The 27,619-nt window shown below is 52.6% G+C and overlaps 1 protein-coding gene across 1 annotated transcript in view; it reads left to right on the top strand.

Moving 5' to 3' along the window:
• PADI2 (peptidyl arginine deiminase 2) overlaps positions 1–18,295 on the top strand; it is a 55,977-nt gene extending 37,682 nt beyond the window's left edge. The window contains exons 8-16 of the mRNA XM_043445490.1: positions 1,721–1,824; positions 2,496–2,607; positions 3,127–3,234; positions 5,521–5,672; positions 8,402–8,546; positions 9,283–9,376; positions 10,988–11,073; positions 14,507–14,635; positions 15,275–18,295. Of these exons, the coding sequence (XP_043301425.1) occupies positions 1,721–1,824; positions 2,496–2,607; positions 3,127–3,234; positions 5,521–5,672; positions 8,402–8,546; positions 9,283–9,376; positions 10,988–11,073; positions 14,507–14,635; positions 15,275–15,508 (1,164 nt within the window). The 3' untranslated portion in view covers positions 15,509–18,295. The remainder of the gene's footprint in view (positions 1–1,720; positions 1,825–2,495; positions 2,608–3,126; positions 3,235–5,520; positions 5,673–8,401; positions 8,547–9,282; positions 9,377–10,987; positions 11,074–14,506; positions 14,636–15,274) is intronic.
• Positions 18,296–27,619: the final 9,324 nt, after the last annotated feature.

Here is a 27,619-nt window from a genome sequence, read left to right as displayed (position 1 = left end):
CCCAGGCAAGACTATCTGGAGTGGGTTACCGTTTCCTTCTCCAGGGGATCTTCCTGACCCAGGGATCCAACTTGCGTCTCCTGCACTGGCAGGCAGATTCTTTACCGCTGAGCCACCCAGGAAGGCCGCATCGCTGTCTAGGGTGGGCGTAGCTCTGGGCACAGGGGCCCAGCGGTTAGCACGAGGAGCCAACTAGGCCATGTGCGTGTGCCCTGTTCTTCCCTCCCTAACTGGCCCCGCACCCTCGCTGTGGGCGCTGCCGACTCTGACCACAGGCTGAACCCCAAACCCAGTCCCGAACCACGTGCCCTCCCTGCGGCCAGACGTCTCCCACACCCGCGCTCCTGGTTTGCAGGAACTGAGCGGGGAGGCGAGTACCCGCCCCCTCGGGGAGCGGTGCCCCCAGCCTAGGCTGCGTCCCACCCGTAAGGACCTCTCACCAAAACTGCAGCCCCGGAGCCCTGGCTCTCAGGCCCCCTCTGCTCAGATAGAGGGAGGCCCGGCTGCCCCTCAGACACGACCTTGCTCCTTTGCTTCGCCTCTAGACCACTTCGAGGCGAGATGCCGTGGGCTCCGCCGCAGGCGAAGCTGGGCCTCCGGGTTGCGAGAAGCGGCTCGAGTCAGGCTGCCCGGGTCTGAGCCCGCGAGACGCTGGGCAAGTGAGCTGACCCTGCGTGCCTCGCTGCCCCCACCTGGAAAATAGAAATGACAAATGCTTCTGTTTCCTGGGGTGACTGCAAGCATCCAAGCTTGTTCCTCATTCACAAAGTGCTCTCGAGTCGCTGGGAGGAGGGAAAGGCAGAGAAAACGGTGATAACGAGACGGGGTGGGGAGGGGCTGCTCCTACACCCCCAGTGCCTACAGCACCTGGTCCTCAGGGTCTCAGAGCGGCCCCTCCAACAGACACCAGCAAAAGGCAGACCCGTGCGGGAAAGGCCACCCCCATGCTTCCCGCCAAGGGCAAGACACGGTTTCCTGTAGCTTTCCAAAACCAGCTATGCAAAGAAATCTTATCTCATCTTCTCTCAGGTTCCAGGCAAGCTTCCCGAACCTTTCCTTAAAGAGAAATCTGGACAGAGCAAAATTTCCCCCAGTAACGTTAAAATGCTCACATGTAGAAAAGACCAAGATACCTAGAGTAAACACAGAGGAAAGCCGGGTCTGACTCAGTCATCACATGAGCCAATTTCGGAAAAGAACTTTGATGCAACGAGATCAGATAGTGGTTGAAATTGGACTCAACGGCCAGACTGTTTGGGTTTAAATACAGGCTTGCCCCCTTCCTGATCACTTGACCTTGGACAGCTGTGTACAGTTTGTGAGTCAGAGGTCTGTGACTTGGTTTTCCCACCTACAAAACAAGGATTAAAATAGTATCTACCCTTTAGTATGGCAAAAGTGAAGTCTCACCTGTCAAAACAGGACCTGGCATACAGTAAGCGCTCAGTAATGTACTACTATTGGGAAGGATTGCGGGCAGGAGGAGAAGGAGGCAGCAGAGGATGAGACGGTTGGATGGCATCACTGCCTCAATGGATGTGAGCTTGAGTAAGCTCCAGGAGATAGTGGAGGACAGAGGAGCCTGGCGTGCCGCAGTCCATGGGGTTGCAGAGAGTGGGAGACAACTGAGCTACTGAACAGCAATTACTGGTCTCCCTGTGTGGTTAGACAGCAGGGAAAAGCACCCTGACAAGACTGACCTCTGCTCTCCCACGCCCAGGCGATCCCTCTGACGCCCATCTTCACAGACACGGTGACGTTCCGCATCGCTCCATGGATCATGACCCCCAACATCCTGCCTCCCGTGTCGGTGTTTGTGTGCTGGTAAGCGGTAGGCACAGTGCAGACGGGAAGGGCGGCCAGGGCTGAGGCTTCAGGAGCGGTCGTGCCTGTTACTTCTCAGCTGTGTGACCTCGAGAAACTCACTTGACCTCTCTATGCCTCTGTTTCTCTGAGACAGTGACATCACAGAGCCCCTGCGAGGATTAAGTGGGATGAAGCAGGCAGAGAATTTGTCAGGGTCCTGGCACAGAGTTCTTCTGTGCTCTAAAATGATAGCTCCCTTTTCTTTCCCGTATCTTTTGGGCCCTTGCCATATAGTAGGGAACCCTCCTCTGTGACGGATATCCAGCAGCTTTTCACTGAGCGTGTCATGTGCCAGAGGCCCCGTGAGACGAGGAGCAGGCGATGCTGGCCACACGCCCTGTGTGGTGAGCCATCCCCTGCCTCTGGGTCAGCTCAGCTGTTCTTGGAAACCTGGGAGCCAGAGGTGGAAGGCTTTCGGGAAGCGGGGTGAGAGTTCCCCTCCTCGCTTTGTCTGTTCGTGACCCTGGCAGACACTGCAGGAAGGGCTGAGTTTGCGCGGCCCTTGACTCCAGCAGCCTCTGCACCGGTGAGCACAGAGGGGCTTCATCTGCCCCTCAAGGCCTCCCCCGTGGCGGGCCTGTGCCTCCTCACCCTCCCTCCTGCCTCTCCCTCTTGCCCACGCTCCTCAGCATGAAGGACAACTACCTGTTCCTGAAAGAGGTGAAGAACTTGGTGGAGAAAACCAACTGCGAACTGAAGGTCTGCTTCCAGTACATGAATCGGGGAGACCGCTGGATCCAGGTGAGGCCCCCCAGGCTGGGAAGGATGCAGCTCAGGACTCAGGCCAGAAGAGGCGGCTTAGTGTCAGCACCCTGGCACCCAGCTGCTCCGCACGTGTGAATTCTATGCCAGATCACACGTGTGCATGTGCACAGGGTCTAAACACGCCCGGCGACTCACTGCAGCTTCTCAGAGGAGCAGAAGGCCGTGAAACAAACGAAACGCCCGTCCTCGGGGGAAGGGGGCGGCCGTAGGACTGGATGGCCTCTCTGTGGAGTACTAGACGACAGAACGAAGCCAAACTGTAAATGCAGCAGGGCTCTCAGGTTAAAGTGTTCCTTGCAGGAAGATGTACACAGGATGCTTCCAGTTATGTTTTAAAGTGGGGTCAGTGAGTGCAGGCACACGGGGGTCGTGCAGAGACTGAGGGCTGTGTAAGAAACCACGGCCATCGTGTGCGTGGGGGGGACTGGGCAGGCCGGCTGGAGTTCCCCGGGGACCCCCTGGGCTCACGGGTGGCTCTTCCCGCTGTGCCCACAGGATGAAATCGAGTTTGGCTACATCGAGGCCCCGCACAAAGGCTTCCCCGTGGTGCTGGACTCCCCCAGAGATGGAAGCCTGAAGGATTTCCCAGTGAAGCAGCTCCTGGTGAGAGGCTGAGGGCCGCCTTGCAGGATGGGGTCGGGGCACAGCCCTGGGACTGTGCTACAGGGCAGAGCAGCAGGGAGGCCTCAGGCACCCCTCTGTCCCCGGGACTCTCCAGGCAAGAACCCTGGAGTGGGTTGCCGTTCCTTCTCCAGGGGAATCTTTCTGACCCAGGGATGGAACCTGGGTCTTCTGCATTACCGTCTGAGCCACCTGGGAAGCCCCTTGGCAAATTAGCCTGTTGCGTCCATCTTCTCATCTGCAGAATGGGTCATTGGGATAGTAACCTCTAACATCCGTTCCGGCTCTCATAACTGCTGCCTTTCCAAAACGGGGAAGTGCGAGCTGTGGCAGGCAGAGACCTGCCCCTGCCCCCACCTCCAACTTGCAGCAAAATACGTTTCAGGGAGGAAAATTATAAGCGATTGTTGAAAAGCATGGTTCCAACTTCAAAGCTCATTAAGGCTGTGATTTTTCAGTTCATGAGTTTTTTAAAAAAGGCAATCTAACCCCCACCCTTGATCCTAGAGGTCATTACCGCTCTCCTTTTATGCCTTCAACAACCAGCTGAATGAGGACAGAACCAGAATCAGTCTTCTCTGTCCTGACCTTCTGCCCTGGACAGGCAGGGGAGCTTGGATGGAGCATAACATGTAGGTTAGGGGTCTTTCCCAAGGTACCATGCAGGACAGCCTCCCATGAGACATCAGAGCTGCTCAGAGGCAGCCCTTCACCAAGTCCACACCTGCTGCTCGAGAACATTCACTAACATCGTCCCCTCATCACAGGGAGATGGCAGAGCCAGCGGTGTGAGCACACAGCTCTAGAACGCCACATGGAGCTGGCCTTGAGTCCCGTTTCCACCCCTTAGCAGCAGCATGACCTTGGGCAAGCAACAACCTCCTCAAGCCTCAGTTTGCTCATCTGTGAGATGGGGATCGAAACAGTACCCACCTCACAGACTTGCTGCGAAGACTGAAGGCGTGATCTAAGACGCCCGCGCTGCTCCCGACACAGTGACTATCATTAGCTGCTATTCTGGCTCTCATTCCACGGCCCTGGACACTGTCCTCGGTGCAGACTGTCCATGTCCTCCAACACGAGGGGCAGTCAAACCGGTCAGCAGGTGCCACAGGCCTGAGGACCGGGGCCTCTCAGATCCTGTTCTCACCTTCTCCCCGGCTCACCACCTGCCTCCAGGCTGGCCTGGCACCAGTGCCCTGGGCTGCATTGTTCCTGGAGGCCCGGGCCAAGCCCGGCTCTGCTCTGCGTGCCTGCCCGCCTGTGTGAGGCTGTAAAACCCCAGCTGCCCCAGCCTCTGGCAGATCACACCTTGCCGTCTGGGGCTCCCAGGAGGGAAAGCGCTAAGCTGCAGCCGCTCGCCCCTCTGGGCACAGCTGTCCCTTGAGCCTCTAAGCTGGGCCAGGATAAGCCATGTCTTCTCACTCTAAGATTTTTATTAGCAAGGATGTTTGTCAGACAAGCTTCGTTCCAGCCCCCAGTGCAAGCTCTCAAGCAAGATCCATACCTTTTTACCAAAAAAAAAAAAAAAATCATGAAAGGAAACTTGAAATTCAGGGCGTGGCAGCGGCTTCACCATCCTGCAACTCCAGTCTGTTCGAGCTCTGTGCCGAGGAGTCTGAGGCTGCATCTGGGCTCAGTGAACAAATGTGGTTGGTTGGGGAGGGGTCGAAACTATATATGTTACTTATCTGACGTTCTTGCACGTATTGGTCAGCTTTCACTTGGTAAGACTGTAGTAACAAACAGCCCCCATCCCTCAATAGCGAACATCAGCAAAGGTCCGTTTTTTGCTCGCATTAATAGAGGAATAGGCATGTCAATGGCACAAAACAAGGACCAGTCATGAAATCACCAGTGTCTTTCTGTGTCAATGGACAGGAGTTTGAGTAAACTCCAGGATTTGGTGATGGACAGGGAGGCCTGGCGTGCTGCAGTCCATGGGTCACAAAGAGTCAGACACGACTTAGCAACTGAAGTGACTCTCTGTGTTTAAGAAATCAAGACAGATGCAGAGGCTCAGATGTGTGCACGCACACACACACACTCATATTTACACTCATACCGACGTGCTCACAAACTGAGCCTCCGTGTGCCAGGCTGCTGCTCTTCAGCGGGAATAAGAAGCACATGGGTAACCCCCCGGAAGATGAGTGCTCACAGGGCCAGACCAAAGGTGGTGGAAAGTGGTCATCAGTGGGTGGCTGGGCTGGGACTAAGGGCTCCTGGCCACGGGGGACTAACCACGGGTGTGTGCCCCCTGCCCAGGGCCCAGATTTTGGCTATGTGACCCGGGAGCCGCTCTTTGAGCCTGTCACCAGCCTTGATTCCTTTGGGAACCTGGAAGTCAGTCCGCCAGTGACCGTGAATGGCAAGACATACCCCCTGGGCCGGATCCTCATCGGGAGCAGCTTTCCTCTGTAAGAGAAGGCAGGGAGGGGCTGGAGAAGTGGGGGGCGAGGTCAGGGGTTGGGGGGGGGGCTGGCAGAAGTAGGGGGCGAGGTCAGGGGTGGGGGAGGGGCTGGAGAAGTGGGGGGCGAAAGGTCAGGGTTGGGGGGCAGGGGCTGGCAGAAAATGGGGGGACAGTAGGTCAAGGGGTTTGGGGGGGAGGGGCTGGAGAAGTGGGGGGCGAGGTCAGGGGTGGGAGGGAGGGGCTGGAGAAGTGGGGGGCGAGGTCAAAGGGTTGCGGGAAGGGCTGGGAAAGTGGGAGCGAGGTCAGGGGTGGGGGAGGGCTGGTAGAAGTGGGGGCGAGGTCAGGGGTTTGGGGGGAGGGCTGGAGAAGTGGGGGCGGGTCAGGGATTGGGGGAGGGGCTGGAGAAGTGGAGGCGAGGTCAGGAGGTTGGGGGAGGGCTGGAGAAGTGGGGGGGGCGAGGTTTTCAGGGGTTGGGGGAGGGGCTGGAGCAAGTGGGGGCGAGGTCAGGGATTGGGGGAGGAGGGGCTGGAGAAGTGGGGGGCGAGGTAGGGGTTGGGGGAGGGGCTGGAGAAAGGGGAGGCCGAGGCAGGGGTTTGGGGAGGGGCTGCTCGAGAAGTGGGGGGCGAGGGTCGGGGTTGGGGGAGGGGCTGGAGAAGTGGGGCGGAGGCAGGGTTGGGGGAGGGGCTGGAGAAGTGGGGGGCGAGGTCGGGGGTTGGGGGGAGGGGCTGGGAGAAGTGGGGGGCGAGGTCAGGGGTTGGGGGACGGGCTGGAGAAGTGGGGGCGAGGTCAGGGGTTGGGGCAGGGGGGTGCTGGAGAAGTGGGGGGAGGTCAGGGGTTGGGGGGAGGGGCTGGAGAAGTGGGGGCGAGGCCAGGGGTTGGGGGCAGGGAGGGGCTGGAGAAGTGGGGGCGAGGCCAGGGGTTGGGGGGGTGGTTCTGTTGGGGCAGACTGGGTTGCTCAGACATGCAGTGATTGGCTGGGAGAATTAACCTCGCCCATGACGGACAAGATACAGACATTCTTGGAAAGAAAATCAAGTCAGCCTTTACATCTTAGTATGAGTTAGGATCTAACATAAAACTGAGTAAATGACCCTCTTCCCCAAATGGGAGGGTATATAATGAGGTTATAAATAAGGTGGGGAAGGGATGCAGCAGTTAGAGAAGGGACAGTACTGAGAGAAAATGAGTGGGGGACCGCCAGCAAACCCCCAGGAAGCCCACACACAAGACACGTGAGAAGCCATGGCCGGCCCTGAGGCCTGGGTCCCTGGCTCTCCGGCCTGTCCACACACCCCGTCCCTCCCCAGGTGGCCTACCAGCCAACGAAAAGGCAGGTTCGTCCTTAGTTAGGGCAGTCACTGGGGAGGACGTGAGTACCGTGGGTCCTCACTTCACCAAAGGGGCCGCCAGGAACCTGCACATATGGGGCCAGCTGGGATCTGCCTCCCTGTGGGCCACATGGATGCTTTGGCTTCTGAGAGGAGGCCACCGGCACAGACAGTGACCATTTGCCCCCTCTGCCCACTTCCCCCCTGCTCTCAGCCATCACCCACCCATTCAGCAGGTATTTCTGAAGCCTGTGACGGGCATGTGGTTTCAGACATGAAGCCCAGCCCCCACCTTCCCAGAGATGGTGGAGATGACTGGCATGGAGATAACCGGGGTGGAGATGGTGGAGATAACCGGGGGTGGGTGCATCCAGTGGCAGGATGACAGAGCCGGGGAAACCCAAGAGGAGCCCCCGAGGGAGCTCCCCCTCAGGGGAGCTCAGGGGGCTTCTTAGAGACGAACATCTATGGAGGGTCTTCTCTGTGCTAGGCATTGTTCTAGGCTCTGAGGAAGCAGCCATGAGCAAAACAAAGTCCCAGCTCTTGGGGAGTTTTCGATTAGGGATCGGGGCAACATAGAAAATAAACATGGAAGCCAGCAAATAAGTTAGACACTTCTGGGTGCTAATCAGCGCAGTGAGGAAGATAAAATAGGTACATGGTAAGCAGTGACAAGCCAGCGACACTCTGGCTCTTGTGGTTTTAAGGAAATGACTCTAGAATTGAGGCTTGAGTGATGAGAAGGAAGCAGCCATGGAAAGATCAAAGGGAAAGCACATTCCACATCAAAGAAACAGCCAGGGCAAAACCTTCAAGGTAACAGCCTTGGCACCTGGCTGGATCAGACACAACAAGGAAGAATGAGATGAAGTAGGAGAGATAGGCAGGGGACAGATCAAAAACGAATTTGCCAGCCACTGTGAAGATCTTGGGTTATAGTGTAAGGGTAATGGGGAGATTGAAGACCAGGGAGTGTAGAAGTCAAGAAGGGCTGCCTGGAAGAGGCATCACTTGGTTGAAGATTGAAACTGAGAAGTTACTAGCCAAGAGGGACATAGGCAGGGGCAGATTCTGGAACGCTGCCTGAGCCTTAGCCCCCTCCAGCAGGCCTGAGCACAGAAGCTGGCCTCCCTATGCCCACTGACACCCTCAGGGGCTAAAGGCCGGGCTCCCTGCCCTTCACACAGACCGTGGCTGCCGCTGGCACTTCCTTCTTCCCCCCAGACTCAAGTGCCTTTCTGCCTGTGCCAGTGTCTCTGCAGCTCAGGCTCCTTCTCATGACTTTTCTGCTGATGCCATGCTGGGTCCAGGCTGGCTTCCAGCGGCTGAACTCCTCCTGCAAGCCCTCTGGTGAGACAGGCACCACGGGCAACCTTCTGAAGAACTGCCCCCTCCCAACCCCACCCAGGTCTGGTGGTCGGAGGATGACCAAGGTGGTGCGGGACTTCCTGCAGGCCCAGCAGGTGCAGGCGCCCGTGGAGCTCTACTCAGACTGGCTGACCGTGGGCCACGTGGATGAATTCATGACCTTCGTCCCCATCCCAGGCACCAAGGTGAGCTGATGCTGAGGCTGGAGGGAGGAGGCTAGTGCGGAACCCCTGTGCTGCCAGCTCTTGTCAGCAGCGGGGGCGATCTACTGGAAGCGGATTGTATAGAGGAAGAAGGAAGTAGGCTGAAGCTGGCTTGTATGCTGTTGCTGTGGCCAGTAAATGTTTAACCCAATAAATCTGAAGTTCTAGCATTTCAACATGTAACCATTATAAAAATTATTAATGAGAGGTTTTACATTCTTTTTTTGGTGTATGTTTTATTGTTCACACGTCTCCACTAAGACCAGCCACAGTTCAATTGTCCAGTAACCCCACAGGGCTAGTGGCCACTGTACTGGCCATAATGCCCTAGAGAGCAATGGGATATGGGCCTGGGGCCCTAGAGAGATTCTTTCGTTTTCTGAAGTGAAAAGAAATGTCTGCAACTTAATACCCTGGAAATCTGGAGCAAATGGCCGGGCCTCTTGGCCCCTTGGAGAAGCTCTTCATCTCTGCCCAAGGTCACCTTTTACTCTGAGCTTCAACTCAACTGCATTGCTGAGGCAGGAAAATTTCTGTAGCAGGAAGGGTGAGAAATAGTCCTCTGAAATATAGACAAGCTGCCAGGCAGCCTTTGCCGCTCAGCGAGGGTGGCGTGAGATGATATGCAGGCAGGGCCCCGGGTCCACAGTGCAGGAGCCCCCCACGCGGCTGGGCCACCTGCCCCCTGCTGACCGGCCGGCTGGACCATCTCCCGCAGAAATTCCGGATGCTCATGGCCAGCACCTCAGCCTGCTACAAGCTCTTCCGAGAGAAGCAGAAGGAGGGCCACGGGGAGGCCATCATGTTCAAAGGTGAGTGCTCACGGGGCCCTGGCAGCGAGCCGGGCCCCCAGGGGGGCCTTTGGGAGGACGGGGCCGGTGAGCGCTTTGACCCCAACACCCAGCTCCACTTCCGGTCGTCAGCCCGCTCCGAGGCCATGGGGTCACCCTGGCGGGAGGCGGCCCTGGCCTCTGCGCTGTGGTCAGGCCCACCTCAAGCTGCCCACTGCCCCTTATGATCATCGACAGTGGCCCGAGGTTCTTCGGGACCCGGTGTGGGACGCTTCAAATGGCACCAGCCCCCGAGGAGAGTTAAATGGTTCACAACTGAAGTGCGATCTGCATTCTGGGACCTTGTGTTTGGAAGGAAGCTAGAGAAGAGCATGCACACTGCGGTTTAGGGGCAGGAGGGAGAGGGAGCTCGCAGACGCGATGCGGGGTCAGACGGCGTCACCACTGGTCCCAGAGTGAGAAACCGTCTGCTTCATTCAGGCATCACTTAACTGAGGCAGACAAACTGGGGTGAGCTTTGCTCTTAAATTAATTGTGGAAGAAAGAAAGCTGATGAGGCAGAGACAGTGAGCCAGGTTAGAGACACCACGACCGGTTAAGTGTTTTTCGTGGGTTACTTTTTGTCACTTTTCAGGTTGGCGTCTCTAATCCACCTACTCCCAAAAGTCTGTATCCCTCAGGCTGGTTAATACATATATGACCGCCCTCCTGTGTTCCTGTTAGTGACTGGTGTCAGGGACGGACAAGATGAACTTAAGACCACTATCCTTTTTTAATTCCCACCAATAGGAAATTTTTTTTAGATTGGCAGGCATGAGTCTCAACTTTCTGGAAGCTTCCTTCTACATTAACCCCTCAAAGTTACCCATAGGGTACAGGAACTATTATCTTTGTACAAATAGGTCCAAGGGGTTGGAGACAGCTCAGCGACAGCCCCCATCTGCCACTGCCAAGCTGTAAGACTAGGAAACAGTGCACCCGCGTCAGACCGGGGAGAGGAGTTAATAGCTTAGGCTCTGGAATCAGACTTCCTGGTCTGCTTACTGGCTCAGCCACCAACTGTAAGACCTCGGAAGCGTCGTGGGACTTCTCTGTGCCTCCGTGTCTACATCTTTAATGCTAGAAGCTACCTGATAGAAATGGGTGGGGGGAAGACTACTGAGTTAATCCGAGTGAACATCTAGAAGACTCCCTGCTACATAGCAGGTGCTCCCTAAGCATTGGGTATCACCAATCAGAAGCCACATGGGCCACCACAAGGGGACAGGAGGTAGATGCAGGCTCAGAACAGCAGGGGGGCCGGGCGTGAGGCAGGTCTGAAACCAGAGGGTGTCACCGCCTAGCACCCTGCTTCTGCCACCCGCCCCCTGGCCTGCTCATCCTTGGAAGCAGGCCTCTTGTGCCACCCCACCCTCCGGCCAGAGAGAGAGCGAGGCAGCAGCCCCCTGCTTCCCTGGTCCCAGTGACATGGCCAGCCCTGGGGAAAGCAGCGTCCACGGGGGCTGCCCTCCCACGCTCCTGCCTGTCCCCGGTCCGTCGCCCTCAGCCTGAGAGGTAGCCCAGAAGCTGAGAGTCCTGGCAAAGAGGAGCACCAGGCTGGACATAGACCGTGCCCTGTCCTCCGACCCACAGGCCTGGGCGGGATGAGCAGCAAGCGCATCACCATCAACAAGATTCTGTCCAATGAGAGCCTCGTGCAGGAGAACCAGTACTTCCAGGTGAGCGCAGGGCCAGGGCTTGTGGGAGGGAAGAGGCTGTGACCGCTGGCGCCTGTCATATCCTTGGGGCTGCCCTAGGGGATGGCGAGGAATCCAGGGCACACAACAGAGGGAAGGGCCTCAGCGAGCATGCGGTCCCGCCTTCCTGACTTGCTCCCGTACTGGAAGCTGAATGATGTGGCAGCGGGGGGACGTGCAGGTCAGCAGAGGCTGGAAGCAGACAGGAGATCAGGAAGATGTATCAAGCAGTGCTCAAGAGCCGAAGGTTCTGTAAGGCTAGAGCCCGCAACGTTTGGGGGAGACCCACAGACACCAAAATATGAAAACCACAGACCTACTTTCCAGGAAAACTCTTATATGAAGATATGCCCTGAAGTTTTATTTTTTAGGGGTCACAGATTCCTGAAGTTTTCTATCTATGGATGAATTCTACTTTCTGAATCCCTCAATCTCAAAATTGCATCCAGAAGTAGAAACCAGTCAACAGGGTCCTATTTAGTTGAATTAGATCTCTCTTTATTTGCATGGGCATATTTAAAGCACCAAGTTAAAAAAAAAAACTCAGACATGTTTAAACAAAAGGGCATGGTTGGCTCATACAAGAGGAAAGTTCAACAGTGGCGTGGATTTCAGGCATAGGTCGATCCGGGCCCTGGCCCCATCTCTCTGCATTTCCTGGGTTCTGCAGGTGCCCTCACGGCAGGAGCTTGGCTGCAGCAGTTCAAGGTCTCCCATCCACCCCCCCTACCATCCAGAGAGAGAGGTCTTATATGCCCCCAACAATTAAACAAAAGCCTTGCATTTCACTCTGATTGTGCCAACCTGAACCAATTCTCGTAACCAGAGGAATTCCATATCCTGATTGCCTTAATCCTAGTTTATTACCCATCCTTGACCTGATCCCTGGAACAAAGAGGTAGGGGCACTAGCTGTGAAACCCAACCCAATAACTGGCTGCTACTTTTCAAGGGGAGGGGTGGAGTGGATGCTGGAGAAATTCCAGCATTTCCAAAATTCCAAAAGTTCCCCAAAGGCCTCACAGCTGTTTGAAAGTTAACTTTATCACGACTCCTCTCTGTTGTCATTTTTTGGCGTCATGTAGATCTGAGGTCATACTATGACCCCTCACTTTCGGCTAGGACTCTGGACCACTCACTATGGACTCTGCGTCTTAGGTTCCCTCATCTCTAACACTCAGGATGAGTGTGCTCAGGCTCTCTGTGACCCCATGAACTGTAGTCCTCCAGGCTTCTCTGTCCTTGGGATTTCCCAAGCAAGAGTGCTGGAATACGTTGCAATTTCCCCCTCCAGAGGATCTTCCCGACCTGGAGATTGAACCCGTGTCTCCTGCGTCACCTGCCTTGGCAGGCGGATTCATCACTGAGCCACCTCATCTCTAGTAAGGGGATACTTGTCGGGGTCCAGCCCCGGCAGGATCCAGGGGAACCCTCAGGATGAACGGCGTCGGCGAGAGAGAGACACGTAGGACCGGCCTTGTAGGGCCAAGTCTGCTAGGGAGAGAGAGAGAGAGAGAAAGAAAGAGACCAGACCAGGAATATGCAGCAGAGTCTGGCAGTTGCTTTATTTTTCACCATCGCCTTTATACCCTAAGTTGGTACATTTCTAAGGGGCAGATAAGCACACAGACTTAGGTTAACATTATATCAGCTTGTCCTTCACGAAACCAGGTGTGCTCTGTATATTTTTGTTTATGAGAGTCTTTTCCCATAGATTTTTTGTACATTATCTTCTGGCCTTGAGGTTAGCAGAAAACAGAAAAATGGCAGTCTCATGGTACAGCAAGTTGTAACATAATAGACATACAATCCTGTTAACATAAAAGTCAGTCTTTTTGCAGAAATTCTCAGCTAAATTTATCTAAAAAGTTTAACACACAAAGACTCTGTGGCTCTGGTGAGGCAGCCCCTGTTTAGCACTCCTGGTTAAATTAACAGTTATCTTATTGTTTTTACACTAGGGCTAAACTCTTATTTTACTATATCTTTAACCATATTAACAATAGTGTCCACTGCATAACCTCAGCACATTAACATCAATCAAACATTGATCTAATAACCACTTTTAAAACAATATTTTTTGTATTTTTTAATAGGGCTTCCTCACCCCCCAAAGGGCTCTGTGCCTATTAGGCCCTTTTTAATGGTTAATCTCTATGTATAATATCTTTTGGCTTTCAGGCCTGTTGACAATTTATGGTTTGCACCTGGTGCAACTTTAAGCAACTTCAGTAGCCGACCCTGTCTTTCTTATAATTAATCTATTTTCTTTCTAATAAGCGTCATCTCTATGGGAACTAGATAGGATTACATTTTCACAGAACAGAAATGCAAAGGATTGCAAAAACAGCAGATATGGCACAAAATAGGCTCTTAGTCCAAAAGTTAATTACCTGCAAAAAGTCGCCAGCTAATCTCTATCTAAACTATTTTCTATTAGGCACATTTGTGGCTATAATATTTGTGGAGCTTTTTTCACCCCGCCTATGCTTAATAGTTTCTTTTGTTAGCGTACTATGTTTAGGATGTTTAGAACAATCATGAGCATTTTGTGCAATGAGAGCACACATTTATCAAACAAGCCAGAATGCCAGCAAAAGGGTTTGAACTGAAGCATTTCCTTCATCCCTGGCCCCTTCATAGGGTACCAGCGTCCAGGAGATTTATTAATTAGGGTTTTAATTTGGTCCTCACTCAGTGAAAGAGGAGCAGGAGAGCTCTCGGCAGGCAACACAAGAATCCGCAGCAGGGCAAACAAGAACAACAGCAGAAAAGGGGGGAGGATATAGGGTAGGGTAGAGGCCGAGGCCAACCTGGAGGGTCCCTTATCCTACACGGCCTTGCCTGTCAGGTATTTCCCTCGTGACCTCGTCATGGATGGGGTCTCGGACAGCCTTGCCTGCCCGGTATTTTCTTCATGACCTCGTCACGGGCGGGACCTCCCATAACGGCTCCCGACAGATACTGATGGTGTCCACCTCATGAGATTGAGGCTGAAATAAGTGACGTATGTAAAGCACTTAGAACATACACTTAGGGAAATTGTACATATTAGTTTTTATTATTATTAATCTAAACCATTGTCGCTGTTATTCTTACCGCCTGGGGTGGCCTGAGGATTCAGCAGGGTACTGCATGGCACGCACTTGGGGTCCGACTCGCAGCTGGTGATCAGTGAAAGAGTACTGAGTGTCATTTCTGTGAGCGTCTGGTGTGAATTCTGTAGCTTTCTCTCTCGTTCTCTATCACTCGTACGGGTGGGAGGCGCACCAGAGAGGTGGCCCCGTGCTGGAGGAGCCCTGCAGGCTGCCTGGAGTGCGGGGGCCCCAGGTCTGATGCCTCAGGCAGGGGTGAGGTGGGCAGAGGTGTCGGGGTGCCCCTCACCCGCCCGCCGTCCCTTCTTCCCCGTCACCCAGCGCTGCCTGGACTGGAACCGGGACATCCTCAAGAAGGAGCTGGGACTGACGGAGCAGGACATCATCGACCTGCCCGCCCTGTTCAAGATGGACGAGAGCCGCCAGGCCAGGGCCTTCTTCCCAAACATGGTGAGGTGCTCCGGGCTCCAGACCTCACCCGAACCGTCAGTGGGGGCGGGCTGGACCCAGAGGGACCCCTCGGCTGAGGCTGGCCGATCGCGAGGTCCAGGCCCCAGGCCCCGGGCCCGGCTGAGCTGCTGTGTGGCCTCCCACCCCGGCACTCACCCTGCTGGGAGGATTGCTCATCCTGGTTGCCCCCTGGGGCCCTGGGGAGCCTTCACCTTAACACAGTGGAGAGTGCTTTGTAAATTTAAAAGGCTTTACAGACAAGAGAGATTCTTGTAATCATAGAGGAGAGTCTTCTATGAGCTAGAAAGAGGTTAAAACACACACACACAAACGTAGATGTGTATATACACACATGAAAACACATGTACACGCATGCCTGCAATGCACACACCGATGCATACATACATAGCTGCATGCACATGTGTGTCCGTACACGTACATGCAGGGGCGGGTTGCTAGGCTTTCCACTTAGCTCCTCTGTGTATGGGGTGCTTAGCCCCCTCTGAGCCTCAGTTTCCTCATCTGTAAAGTGGGGGCGACCACAGTCCCTAGATCACAGGGTTGTTGGAGGGTTCGGAACAGGGCGGGGCAGAGCAGGCGCTCACCAAATGTAACTGCGGCCCCGCCTCCCCGTCCCAGGTGAACATGATTGTGCTGGACAAGGACCTGGGCATCCCCAAGCCGTTCGGGCCCCAGGTGGAGGAGGTGTGCTGCCTGGAGACACATGTGCGCTCCCTGCTGGAGCCCCTGGGCCTCTGCTGCACTTTCGTGGACGACATCTCCGCCTACCACAAGTTTCTGGGCGAGGTGCACTGCGGCACCAACGTGCGCCGGAAGCCCTTCGCCTTCAAGTGGTGGCACATGGAGCCCTGAGCCGCCCGGGGCTGCCGTGAGCGGGTCGCAGCCCGTCGGCCACCCGAGCTGGGGCCGGACCAGCCTCTGTGGTCCTCAGTGTGATTGCAGGATGCCCTTCAGCAATAGCCATCAGGGAACTTGGGGGAAAACGTTCCTACTTTCAATTTTACTTTTACTTACAGGACCTGGAAAGGGGCCACACAGCGAGGTCGTGGGAGGAGAGAACCCCCGAAACCGGCTTCTGCTCGTGCGGGGTTGAGGGTGGGGGTCTGGTTTTCCGAGGGCTTTCTCTGTCTTGGTGAGTTTTAAACGGAAGAGTGGAAATCTAAAGCGAGGGAAGAGGGGGGGAAGGTGGCCCCAGTTGTCAGTTACCAGAACCTACTAAGATCTCTAGAAGAAAGGGCCTCCGTGAGGGGAGGCGGCCTGGCTCCTCACCTAGTCGCGTGGCTGCGACGTGTTTACTCAAGGTCACCGTGTTTGGAGTGAGTACTCAGCAACCAAAGCTGAGTCAGGCGCTTGGATAACAAAAAGGAGGAAACCCAGTTGTCGGGCTGACACACAGGGGCCCGGGTGACCCCTCCCTCCCTGACTTCTCCAGACTTCCCCAGAGCACCCCCTGCCTGAACTGGACTGCAGGCCACCACTGAGGGGCCTTCAAGCAGTGGGGAGGGGTTTGGGGTATCCGTGCCTTGCCCTCTCTCAGAAGGGCCTCAGCATCCACCATGTCACCTCCGCCTGTGAGCCTCCATTCTGACCTTCCTGAAAATAGCTGAACATTTGGCCAGAGTCTGTATAGCCCTGATGTGAAAAACAAACAAAAAAATCCCAGAACCCAAAACCTTCCCCCAGAATCTTTAGTCTGTTATCCAAAACTGGATGAGAGGAGAAGGGAAGGACGTTCTGGGATGACCAGTTTGCCCAGTAGCCAGACCCCGAGGGTCAAGGCAGCCAGCTTGGAAAAGGATTCTGGAATCCAGATGTACCTTGAACTGCCACATCCTTTGAAATTCACTGCCCTTGGGGTGTCCAGGGGGCCACCCCCATTTATTCATTCCTTTCCAGCCTGCCTCAGATGCCCCCGGCTTGCCCTCTGCAGTGTAGGTACCACTGGCAGCCCCCAATTCCCTGAGGGTCCAATCATCAAGCTCAGAACCTTTGCTGGAAGCAGATTTTATCAGCACAGCCTTCTCAGTTTCCAAGACGCTCCTTCTGCCTCATCTTTCTCATGGACCCAGGCTCTCCCAGATGTTTGGGAGTTCCTCCCCACACCAGCATCCCTGTGGCCCAAGAGTTCCTTGTACAAAGATGCCCCAGGGCGAGCTGTGTAATCCATCTTTTCTGCCAGGTTCTCAATTCTCTGGCCTCCCCAACCCCTCTCCTCTCGCGGCCTCTACTTCCTGCTCCCATGCTGTCTCTCCAGGCAGCTAGACAAGGACTTCATCCCCGCCAGCCAGGCTCAGACCTCCCCACCGCAGGACACAATTAGAGACCCACCTCTCCTCTCCAGATGTTAGGCGCAAGACATAAAGACCCTGCCCTAAGCTCCAGCCCGAACAGCCAGTTCTGGGCCAGCTACTGGCCTTAGAGATGGACCGATTACCCCCACTGAAGTTTCTTAGTACATCTGCTGAAAATCCTTTCATTTGGACATAATCAGATTCATTCCCTGGCTCCCACTGAAAAGACTTAGTTCCAGCTTTAAAATTTCCTTTTAAGGACAGCTGACTTTGGAGAATAAGTGAATTATAATTCCACTTTGAGGGTTAAAAAGGAGCTGATTTATAACCAACGAAAAGTTTGTAAATTTGGATTCCTGAAGAATTGAGATTTTCTTCTTGGATTATTCACTCATTCAACAAACCTGTATTGTGTGGCTGAGTACCAGGCACAGGGGTGGGCTCTGAAGGTACAGGGCCCAGTAGCAAACGGGGTCTGGCCCTGGCCTCCAGGAGGCAGCCACCCGCATTTAAATGGCCAGCATTTGCCCTTTCCGCGATGCACTCTTTAGAAATACCACTTCACTATATTCAGGAAATGAACAGGATGCAGCGCTTCCATAAGTCACTATCTCAGTGAAATGAGAGGGGCGGGTCTTCTTTAAACAAGCCTTCTGCCCGTCCAGCTGGGCCAGTACTCCCGCAGCAGATGGGACCCCAGCGCCTTCAGAAGCTGTTGTTCCTGCTTTGGGAACAGTGGCTTCTGCCTTTGGGGGCCCAAGCCCCAGGTTTCTCCAACCCCAGAGCTGAAGACATCAAGTGCCTATTTGTGAATGTTTATCTGGAGACTTAGAGTTTGCTGTGTGTTTTTGTGTTTGGTTAATGTGTGTTTTGGGGCTTTCTTTTTTTTTTTAGTCTGCCTTACGGGGAAGTGGGCACTTCCCATGTGGAGACGGTGTGTATTTCTAGATTTTTCTAAGGCTCTCCCCATCATTAAGTCAGCAGTTTCTGATAATTCTGAAGCCCCTAGGCCTCAGACACCCTTCCCCATCTTGCTTGCCCACCTGTGTGACTACCCTTGCTGTGGATTTTCCCCCCAGCATCCCTGGACTCATCATTCTTCCCCACCCACCACTTTATCTATAAACATAGGCCTAGAATACACTTCTGTGTTTCAAAACTCAGCCAAGGTCCTGTTTCGATCTTTACTTTGAAATACTTTAAATAAGAGAGCAGAGGGTATCGTGAAGATGATGAGAAGTGGGACATGGTTTCAACTTTCTGGATGAGAGCCAATGCAGGAGATCACGACATGTTTGGGAAAGTGCCTGATTAAACAACAACAAAATAAATGGTCGGAGGGAAGTCATGTGGCTGTTGGTGTGATGTTCATGGTTGCTTCATGGCCATGGCCTGGAGTGAGGCAGGCCACACACGGGCCCTCTCCTGGCCCCTGTGGTCCCTGCCCTTCTGCACACACAACCAGGGCTCTCAGCAAGAGTATCCCAAGGGTTTGGAATCCCACACACAGTCAGTGGGTGTGTATCACCTGGCCACCACCCAAGGTCAAGACCACACCCACAATAAAGTCTGTTTTCTGGTGGGGTTCCCCAGAAGGAAAAGCAGAGGTGAGCTTTTGGGAACAAGTGACTTAAGGAAGTGCCTCCAGGAGAAACCAGAGGAGTGCGGGGAGCAGGACCAGAAAAGGGAAGAAGCCAAGAGTGTGATTTCAGATGTGGCCTCAGCCTGGTCACAGGGGGGCTCTGAGCAGAAGTGGCAGCCCAGTCATTCCATCTGGGGCCAAGTCTCATGACCTACACCAGTCAGTCGCTGGCTGTGGGGACTTCAACTCTCTGAACAGGCAAGGGGGTACCTGTAGCCCACAGGCAATCATCTAAAGGGGATCACAGCTGTAGTTTTGCCATGCCTCTCGGCTTACAGGATCTTAGTTCCCTGACCAGAGATTGAACCGCACCCCTGGTGGCTGTAAAAGCGTAGGGTCCCGACCCCTGGATGGCCAGGAAATTCCCCACAGCTGTGCTTATTAGCAGCAGAGTCCCAGGAGCTGGGGGATGGGTTCCCAGAACCAGAAAGGGATCTGGGCAAAGCAGCAGTGTGCCCACTGCTCTGAGTGGTAGCATGTTCTCGTAATACGGAGTTGTTGCACAGGATTTATGATTTAACCCATGGGCTTCCCTGGTGGCTCAGGCGGTAAAGAATCTTCCTGCAATGTGGGAGGCTAGGCTCGATCCCTGGGTTGGGAAGATCCCCTGGAGGAGGGCACGGCAACCCACTCCAGTGTTCTTGCCTGAAGAATCCCATGGACAGAGGAACCTGGTGGGCTACAGTCTGTGGGGTCGCAAAGAGTCAGACACGACTGAGCGACTAAACACACATATGAAATCCATAGCCATGATCAACAAGGTCTTTGTGAATAAGCTCCTAAGGCCCTAGAATAGAATCACTTAGTTGGTTACTGACACCGGAAGCCACTTTCAAGCTCTTTGGGGGTGCACCTCGGGGCTTCTTACCTCTCAGCCCCATCTTGGGTTTCTGGACAGAAATTCTGGTGCGAAATGAAAACCACCAGTTCTCTTATTCCTGGATGTCACCCACAGGTCCAGTCCTCTGAGGTCATTCTTCCCTTTTACACCCAAGTAACATGGCCTGAGCCCATCCTCAATGGGGGTTTCCTGACTCACCTATGTCTGGAACTTCCCAAGGGATGCTAGTGTGCTAAATCCATCCTGCTGGTGTTTTCACATCTTGGCCACTCACTCACCTCAGAATTGCTGAAAGTCATCCAGAGACTTCTGGAACAGCACCTTCCAATAGAAACACAGTGCAAGCCACATATGTAATTTTAAATTTTCTGGTAGCCACATTTTTAAAAGTGAAAAACAGGTGCAGTTAATTTAATAATGTCTTCTTTATTGCAGTATATCCAAATTATTATCATTTCAATAGGTAATCGAATTTTTAAAATATTAATGAAATATTTCACATTCTCTTTTTTGGTAGTAAGTTCTTGAAAGCTGATATATATTTTAAATTTAAATCACATGTCTCTTAGAAAAACCACATTTTAAGCGTTCAGTAGCCACAAGTGGCTACCATATTGAGCTTCCTTGGTAGCTGGGGGTAAAGAGTCTGCCTGTAATGCGAGAGATGTGGATTTGATTCCTAGGTGGGGAAGATCACCTGGAGAAGGGCATGGCAACCCACTCCACTTTTCTTGCCAGGAAAATCCCGTGGATAGAGGAGCATGGTGGGCTGCAGTCCATAGGCTGCCGGGGTCGTACATGACCAAAGTGACTGAGCGCAAGCTTGGGCACAGCTCCCACTGGACGGCAGAGTGATAGAGTCATCTCCACCAGGCTGAGTCCCAGCTATAGAAGTAGATACATTCCTTAAACCCTCAGAATCCAGCTAGACTGACTGCAGTGGCTAACAAAAGTTGCTTGTTATAAAGCCCAAAAGAGAGATGGAGGATAAATATCAGCCCTCCTTGGCCCTGATGTGCAGCATCTTGCCCGTCCAGAAGGTTCTCTTGCCTGAATTGTGGCTGCTGCCACATGACCAGGACTGGCCTCTTGGCAAACAGAGTGCCTTTAGCCAAGTCCCTTCTGCTCACTTCAGGAAGAGAATCCCATCAGCACCATGGAAAGGGAAAACATAACTCCCTCACCTCCAGCCTCCTTCCTATCACCATTCCCTGGGATACAGCTTGATTCTGCATTTTAATACGTCTTCTGTTCCCAAGTAAGGGTCATTGGGGTGCCCAGTATATCAGCCTCTTCCCTCCAGATGGGATCTGAGCCACACCCTGGCGTAGCCAGAAGCCTGTGGAAGTGGAACCCCTCCTACCCAAGCAAAGGAGCAGCCAGGGATGAACTCTGCCTGCCCAGGAGGATTTATCCAGGATCCTCGTCCAAGGGGCATCAGTTCAAGGGGCTGACGGCAATGTTACTGACAACTCAATACAGTGTGGTGATACCAAATGACAGTGTGTGGTATCCCTTCTCCAGCTGGACAACCAGAAAAAAGACACGTTCAGGCAGAAAGCCCAGCTCTGCAACCTTGTCCCAAGCCTGGATGATGTGAGCAATGTTATTTTCACCTGTGGCTCACTCCCCAACCAACTGGGTTCCTATTCAACCCTGATCTTGTGCGCACCAGGACCCAGAGACCCCACAGAGACTGAGACAGAGCTGTGTGTGTGTGTCTCCTGAGGAGGGCCGGGTCAGCAGGGGACTTCTGCAGAGGCAGGGGCTGTGGGTGCAGCAGACCTGGGGATGGCCCAAGCCCTCTTGGAGGAGGTCGCCATTAACCCCACCACAGAACTGTCAGAACTTACACAAGGCTGGGGACACAGACTCTTGGAGGCACAAACAGAACCTTGTGTGCACCAGGACCCAGAAGAAAGGAACAGTCACCCCACAGGAGACTGACCCAGACTTGCCTGTGAATGTCCAGGAGCCTCCGGCGGAGGCGTGGGTGATGGCGGCCTGCTGCAGGGTTGGGGGCACTGAGTGTAGCAGTGCATGCATGGGGCCTTTTGAAGGAATGGCCGTTATCTTCATCACCCCCACCATAGTTTGGACCCAGGTAAGTAACAGGGAAGGAACACAACCGCACCCATCAACAGAAAATTGGATTAAAGATTTACTGAGCATGGCCCCGCCCATCAGAACAAGACCCAGTTTCCCCCTCAGTCAGTCTCTCCCATCAGGAAGCTTCCATAAGCCTCTTATCCTTCTCCATCAGAAGGCAGACAGAATGAAAACCACAATCAAAGAAAACTAACCAATCTCATCACACGGACCACAGCCTTGTCTAACTCAATGAAACTATGAGCCATGTAGGGACACCCAACACGGACAGGTCATGGTGGAGAGTTCTGACAAAACGTGGTCCACTGGAGAAGAGAATGGAATACTTTAAGTATTCTTGCCTTGAGAACCCCAGGAACAGTATGAAAAGGCAAGAAGATGGGGCTCTGAAAGATGAACTCCCCAGGTCGATAGGTGCTCAATATGCTACTGGAGGTCAGTGGAGAAGTAACTCCAGAAAGAGTGAAAAAACAGAATCAAAGCAAAAACAACACCCCGTTGTGGATGGGACTAGTGATAGAAGCAAGGTCCGATGCTGTAAAGAGCGATATTGCACATGAACCTGGAATGTTAGGTCCATGAATCAAGGCAAATTGGAAGTGGTCAAACAGGAGATGGCAAGAGTGAATGTCAACATTTTAGGAATCAGCAAACTAAAATGAACTGGAATGGGTGAATTTAATTCAGATGACCATTATATCTACTACTGTGGGCAGGAATCCCTTAGAAGAAATGGAGTAGCCATCATAGTCTACAAAAGAGTCTGAAGTGCAGTACTTGTATCCAATCTCAAAAACAGAATGATCTCTGTTCTTTTCCAAGACAAACCATTCAATATCACAGTAATTCAGGTCTATACCCTGACCAGTAATGCTGAAGAAGCTGAAGTTGAATGGTTCCATGAAGACCTACAAGACCTTCTAGAACTAACACCCAAAAAAGATGTCCTTTTCATTATAGGGGACTAGAATGCAAAAGTAGGAAATCAAGAAACACCTGGAGTAACAGGCAAATTTGGCCTTGGAGTACAGAATGAAGCAGGGCAAAGACTAATATTTTTGCCAAGAGAATGCACTTGTCATAGTAAACACCCTCTTCTAACAACACATAGAGAAGATTCTACATATGGACATCACCAGATGGTCAATACCAAAATCAGATTGATTATATTCTTTGCAGCCAAAGATGGAGAAGCTCTATACAGTCAGCAAAAACAAGACCGGGAGCTGACTGTGGCTCAGATCATGAACTCCTTATTGCCAAATTCAAATTAAAATTGAAGAAAGTAGGGAAAACCACTAGGCCACTCAGATATGACCCAAATCAAATCCCTTACAATTATACAGTGGAAGCGACAAATAGATTCAAGGGACTAGATCTGATAGAGTGCCTTATGAAGTATGGATGGAGGTTCATGACATTGTACAGGAGACAGGGATCAAGACCATCCCCAAGAAAAAGAAACATGAAAAAGCAAAATGACTGTCTGAGGAGGCCTTACAAATAGCTGTGAAAAAAAGAGAAGCGAAAAGGAAAGATATACCCATTTGAATGCAGAGTTCCAAAGAATAGCAAGGAGAGATAAGAATGCCTTCCTCAGTGATCAGTGCAAAGAAATAGAGGAAAACAATAGAATGGGAAAGACTAGAGATCTCTCCAAGAAAATTAGAGATACCAAGGGAATATTTCATGCAAAGATGGGCACAATAAAGGACAGAAATGGTGTGGACCTAACAGAAGCAGAAGATATTAAGAAGAGGTGGCAAGAATACACAGAAGAACTATACAAAAAAATCTTCACAACCCAGATAAGCATAATGGTGTGATCACCCACCTAGAGCCAGACATCCTGGAATGTGAAGTCAAGTGAGCTTTAGGAAGCATCACTACGAACAAAGCTAGTGAAGGTGATGGAATTCCAGTTGAGCTATTTCAAATCCTGAAAGATGATGCTGTGAAAGTGCTGCACTCAATATGCCAGCAAATTTGGAAAACTCAGCAGTGGACACAGGACTGGAAAAGGTCAGTTTTCATTCCAATCCCAAAGAAAGGCAATGCCAAAGAATGCTCAAACTAGCGCACAATTGCTCTCATCTCACACGCTAGCAAAGTAATGCCCCAAATTTTCCAAGTCATTCAGCAATACGTGAACCGTGAACTTCCAGATGTTCAAGCTGGATTCAGAAAAGGCAGAGGAACTAGATATCAAATTGCCAACATCTACTGGGTCATCTAAAAAGCAAGAGAGTTCCAGAAAAACATCTACTTCTGCTTTATAGACTATGCCAAAGCCTTTGACTGTGGATCACAACAAGCTGTGGAAAATTCTTCAAGAGATGGGAATACCAGACCACCTGACCTGCCTCCTGAGAAATCTGTATGCAGGTCAAGAAGCAACAGTTAGAACAAGAAACAACAGACTTGTTCCAAATAGGGAGAGGAGTACATCAAGGCTGTATATTGACACCCTGCTTATTTAACTTATATGCACAGTACATCATGAGAAACACTGGGCTGGATGAAGCACAAGCTGGAGTCAAGATTGCCGGGAGAAATATCAATAACCTCAGATATGCAGATGACACCACCCTTATGGCAGAAAGGAAGAACTGAAGAGCCTCTTGATGAAAGTGAAAGAGAAGAGTGAAAAAGTTGGCTTAAAACTCAACATTCAGAAAACTAAGATCATGGCATCTGGTCCCATCACTTCATGGCAAATAGATGGGAAAACAGTGACATACTTTATTTTGGGGGCTCCAAAATCACTGTTGATGGTGACTGCAGCCATGAAATTCAAAGGCACTTGCTCCTTGGATGAAAAGTTATGATCAACCTAGACAGCACATTAAAAAGCAGAGACAAAAAAAAAAAAAAGACAAAAAAAAAAGCAGAGACATTATTTTGCCAACAAAAGTCCATCTAGTCAAAGCTATGGTTTTTCCAGTAGTCATGTATGGATGTGAGAGTTGAATATAAAGAAAGCTGAGCACTGAAGAATTGATGCTTTTGAACTGTGGTGTTGGAGAAGTCTCTTGAGAGTCCCTTTGGACTGCAAGGAGATCCAACCAGTCCATCCTAAAGGAGATCAATCCTGGGTGTTCATTGGAAGGACTGATGCTGAAGCTGAAACTCCAATACTTTGGCCACCTGATGCGAAGAACTGAGTCATTTGAAAAGACCCTGATGCTGGGAAAGATTGAAGGCAAGAAGAGAAGGGGACGACAGAGGATGAGATGGTTGGATGACATCACCAACTCAATGGACATGAGTTTGAGTAAGCTCTGGGAGATGGTGATGGACAGGGAGGCCTGGTGTACTGCAGTCCTTGGGGTTGCAAAGATGTGGACACGACTGAGCAATTGAAGTGAACTGAGATAGTAGGCGTCCCTTTTTAGGAGTTAGCCATATAACCTCATCCCATATTTGTTAAGCATCAGGTTGAAAACCACCAGATCTAGACCCATTTACCTTTTTATGTGCAGCAAAATAGTCATTAAACCAAGTTAAAACATAATCAAAGTTAAAAGTTACATTATGTCCATAGTTAAAGTACAAAGTGTTGCACCAGTCCATTTTAGGATTGCTAGATATCATCAGATTAAAGAGAGGCATCACACATGATTGCTGGTGAAGATAAAAGCAGGCCCACCTAGATTCTCAGGCCCATCTCAGTTCCTGATCAAACAGCGGCTTGTTTGACTCAAAGGCTGGGTCAGAAGTCACCTCCCAGAGTTTCTATAATGTCTCTTGAAAGGCTGAAAGCTGACTCACATAGTTAATTCTAAGGCTTCAGGGTCTAAAACAGTGTCTGCGCATAAGAAGGGTCTTCCATAGATACATTCAAAGGGGGACAGTCCTTCCTTTTAAGGGCAGTCCGAGCCCTCATTAAAGCTAAGGGTAGAACTTTAAGCCAATTGTCCTGAGTCTCTTGAGTTAACTTATGCAAATATCTCTTAATAGTGTCATTAGCCTTTTCAAACTTCTCTGGAGTTTGGGGTCTCTAGGAACAGGGTCGGTGATATTCTATTCCTAGAATTTTTGACACCCCTTGAGTTACAGCAGCTTTAAAGGTGGATCCATTGTCGTTCTGGACTTTAGAGTTTAAGATCCCACTTACATCATGAGGAGTGAGTACAGTAAGGTTTTGCCCATTCCTTAACCTCGGGCTTTAGTGGATACTGCTTTTGATGTGAAAACAGGTGAGGGTCTTTGAGCTTGATAATGACAGGAACGGCATTTTGTGCTCAACCCACAGTTTTTTCATCAGCTCACACTCTAGGATTTACAGTTTGTTTCATTAAGAAGAGTGCGTTCCATATTCATGAAAACAGAGGCCTGGACCTTGCTCAGTATGTCCCTCCCCAGAAGGGGTGAGGGAGACCCTGGCATGATCAGAAACTCCTGAGAAAACAGCACAGAGTCCCAATTGCAGCTTAAAGGGCGACTGAGATAATCATGTTTGGCTCATCCAGACTGTCCCATTACAGTATTGGATCGGGAGGAAAGCGGACCGGGGGCTTCATTGAGCACACAGAAAGTTGCCACAGTGTCCAAAAGGAAACTGACAGAGTGCCCCCACAGCTATTAACACCCGGGTTCCCTCAGGTGTCATTAGGTGGGAGCGTGCGTGGGGACGCCCGGGCACCTTCCTGATTGTCCAGAGAGCCCGAGCCCTGGGACCTACGCCTCTGCGGGAATCTCTCCTCCAGTGCGGTCCCTGCAGACCAGACATGGAGCTGGGGGAGTCTCTCCTCCAGTGCGGTCCCTGCAGACCAGACCCGGAGCTGGGGGAGTCTCTCCTCCAGTGTGGCCCCTCGCACACCAGACATGGAGCTGGGGGAGTCTCTCCTCCAGTGTGGTCCCTGCAGACCAGACATGAGGCTGGGGGAGTCTCTCCTCCAGTGTGTTACCTCGCAGACCAGATATGGAGCTGGGGGAGTCCCTCCTCCAGTGTGGCCCCTCGCAGACCAGACATGGAGCTGGGGGAGTCTCTCCTCCAGTGTGGCCCCTCGCAGACCAGACACGGAGCTGGGGGAGTCTCTCCGCCAGTGCGGTCCCTGCAGACCAGACACGGGCTGGGGGGTCTCTCCTCCAGTGTGGGCCCCTTCGCAGACCAGACATGGACCTGGGGGAGTCTCTCCTCCAGTGTGGCCCCTCGCAGACCAGACATGGAGCCGGGGGAATCTCTCCTCCAGTGCGGTCCCTGCAGACCAGACACGGACCTGGGGGAGTCTCTCCTCCAGTGTGGTCCCTCGCAGACCAGACACGGAGCTGGGGGAGTCTCTCCTCCAGTGTGGCCCCTCGCAGACCAGACATGGAGCTGGGGGAGTCTCTCCTCCAGTGTGGTCCCTGCAGACCAGACATGGAGCCGGGGGAATCTCTCCTCCAGTGCGGTCCCTGCAGACCAGACATGGATCTGGGGGAGTCTCTCCTCCAGTGTGGTCCCTCGCAGACCAGACATGGAGCTGGGGGAGTCTCTCCTCCAGTGTTGGTCCCCTCGCAGACCACACACGGAGCTGGGGGAGTCTTCTCCTCCAGTGTGGCCCCTCGCCAGACACAGGAATGGACCTGGGGGAGTTTCTCTCCTCCAGTGTGGCCCCTCGCTTAGACCAGACATTGAGCTGGGGGAGTCTCTCCATCAGTGTTGGTCCCTCGCCAGACACACCGGAGCTGGGGAGTCTCTCCTCCAGTGGCCCCTCGGCAACCAGACAACGGACTGGGGGAGGCTCTCCGGCCAGTGCTCCCTGCAGAACCAGACATGAGCTGGGGGAGTCTTTCTCCTCCAGTGTGGCCCCTCGCAGACCAGACACGGAGCTGGGGAGTCTCTCCGCCAGTCGCGGTCCCTGCAGGATCCAGCATGGAGCTGGGGGAGTCTCTCCTCCAGTGTGGCCCCTCGCAGACCAGACACGGAGCTGGGGGAGTCTCTCCGCCAGTGCGGTCCCTGCAGACCAGACATGGAGCTGGGGGAGTCTCTCCTCCAGTGTGGCCCCTCGCAGACCAGACACGGAGCTGGGGGAGTCTCTCCTCCAGTGTGGCCCCTCGCAGACCAGACACGGAGCTGGGGGAGTCTCTCCTCCAGT

Source organism: Cervus canadensis, chromosome 24 (assembly GCF_019320065.1).
Source record: "Cervus canadensis isolate Bull #8, Minnesota chromosome 24, ASM1932006v1, whole genome shotgun sequence".
NCBI lineage: Eukaryota > Metazoa > Chordata > Mammalia > Artiodactyla > Cervidae > Cervus > Cervus canadensis.
Note: the sequence above shows the minus strand (reverse complement) of the source record. Positions and strands in the feature narration are given on the sequence as shown.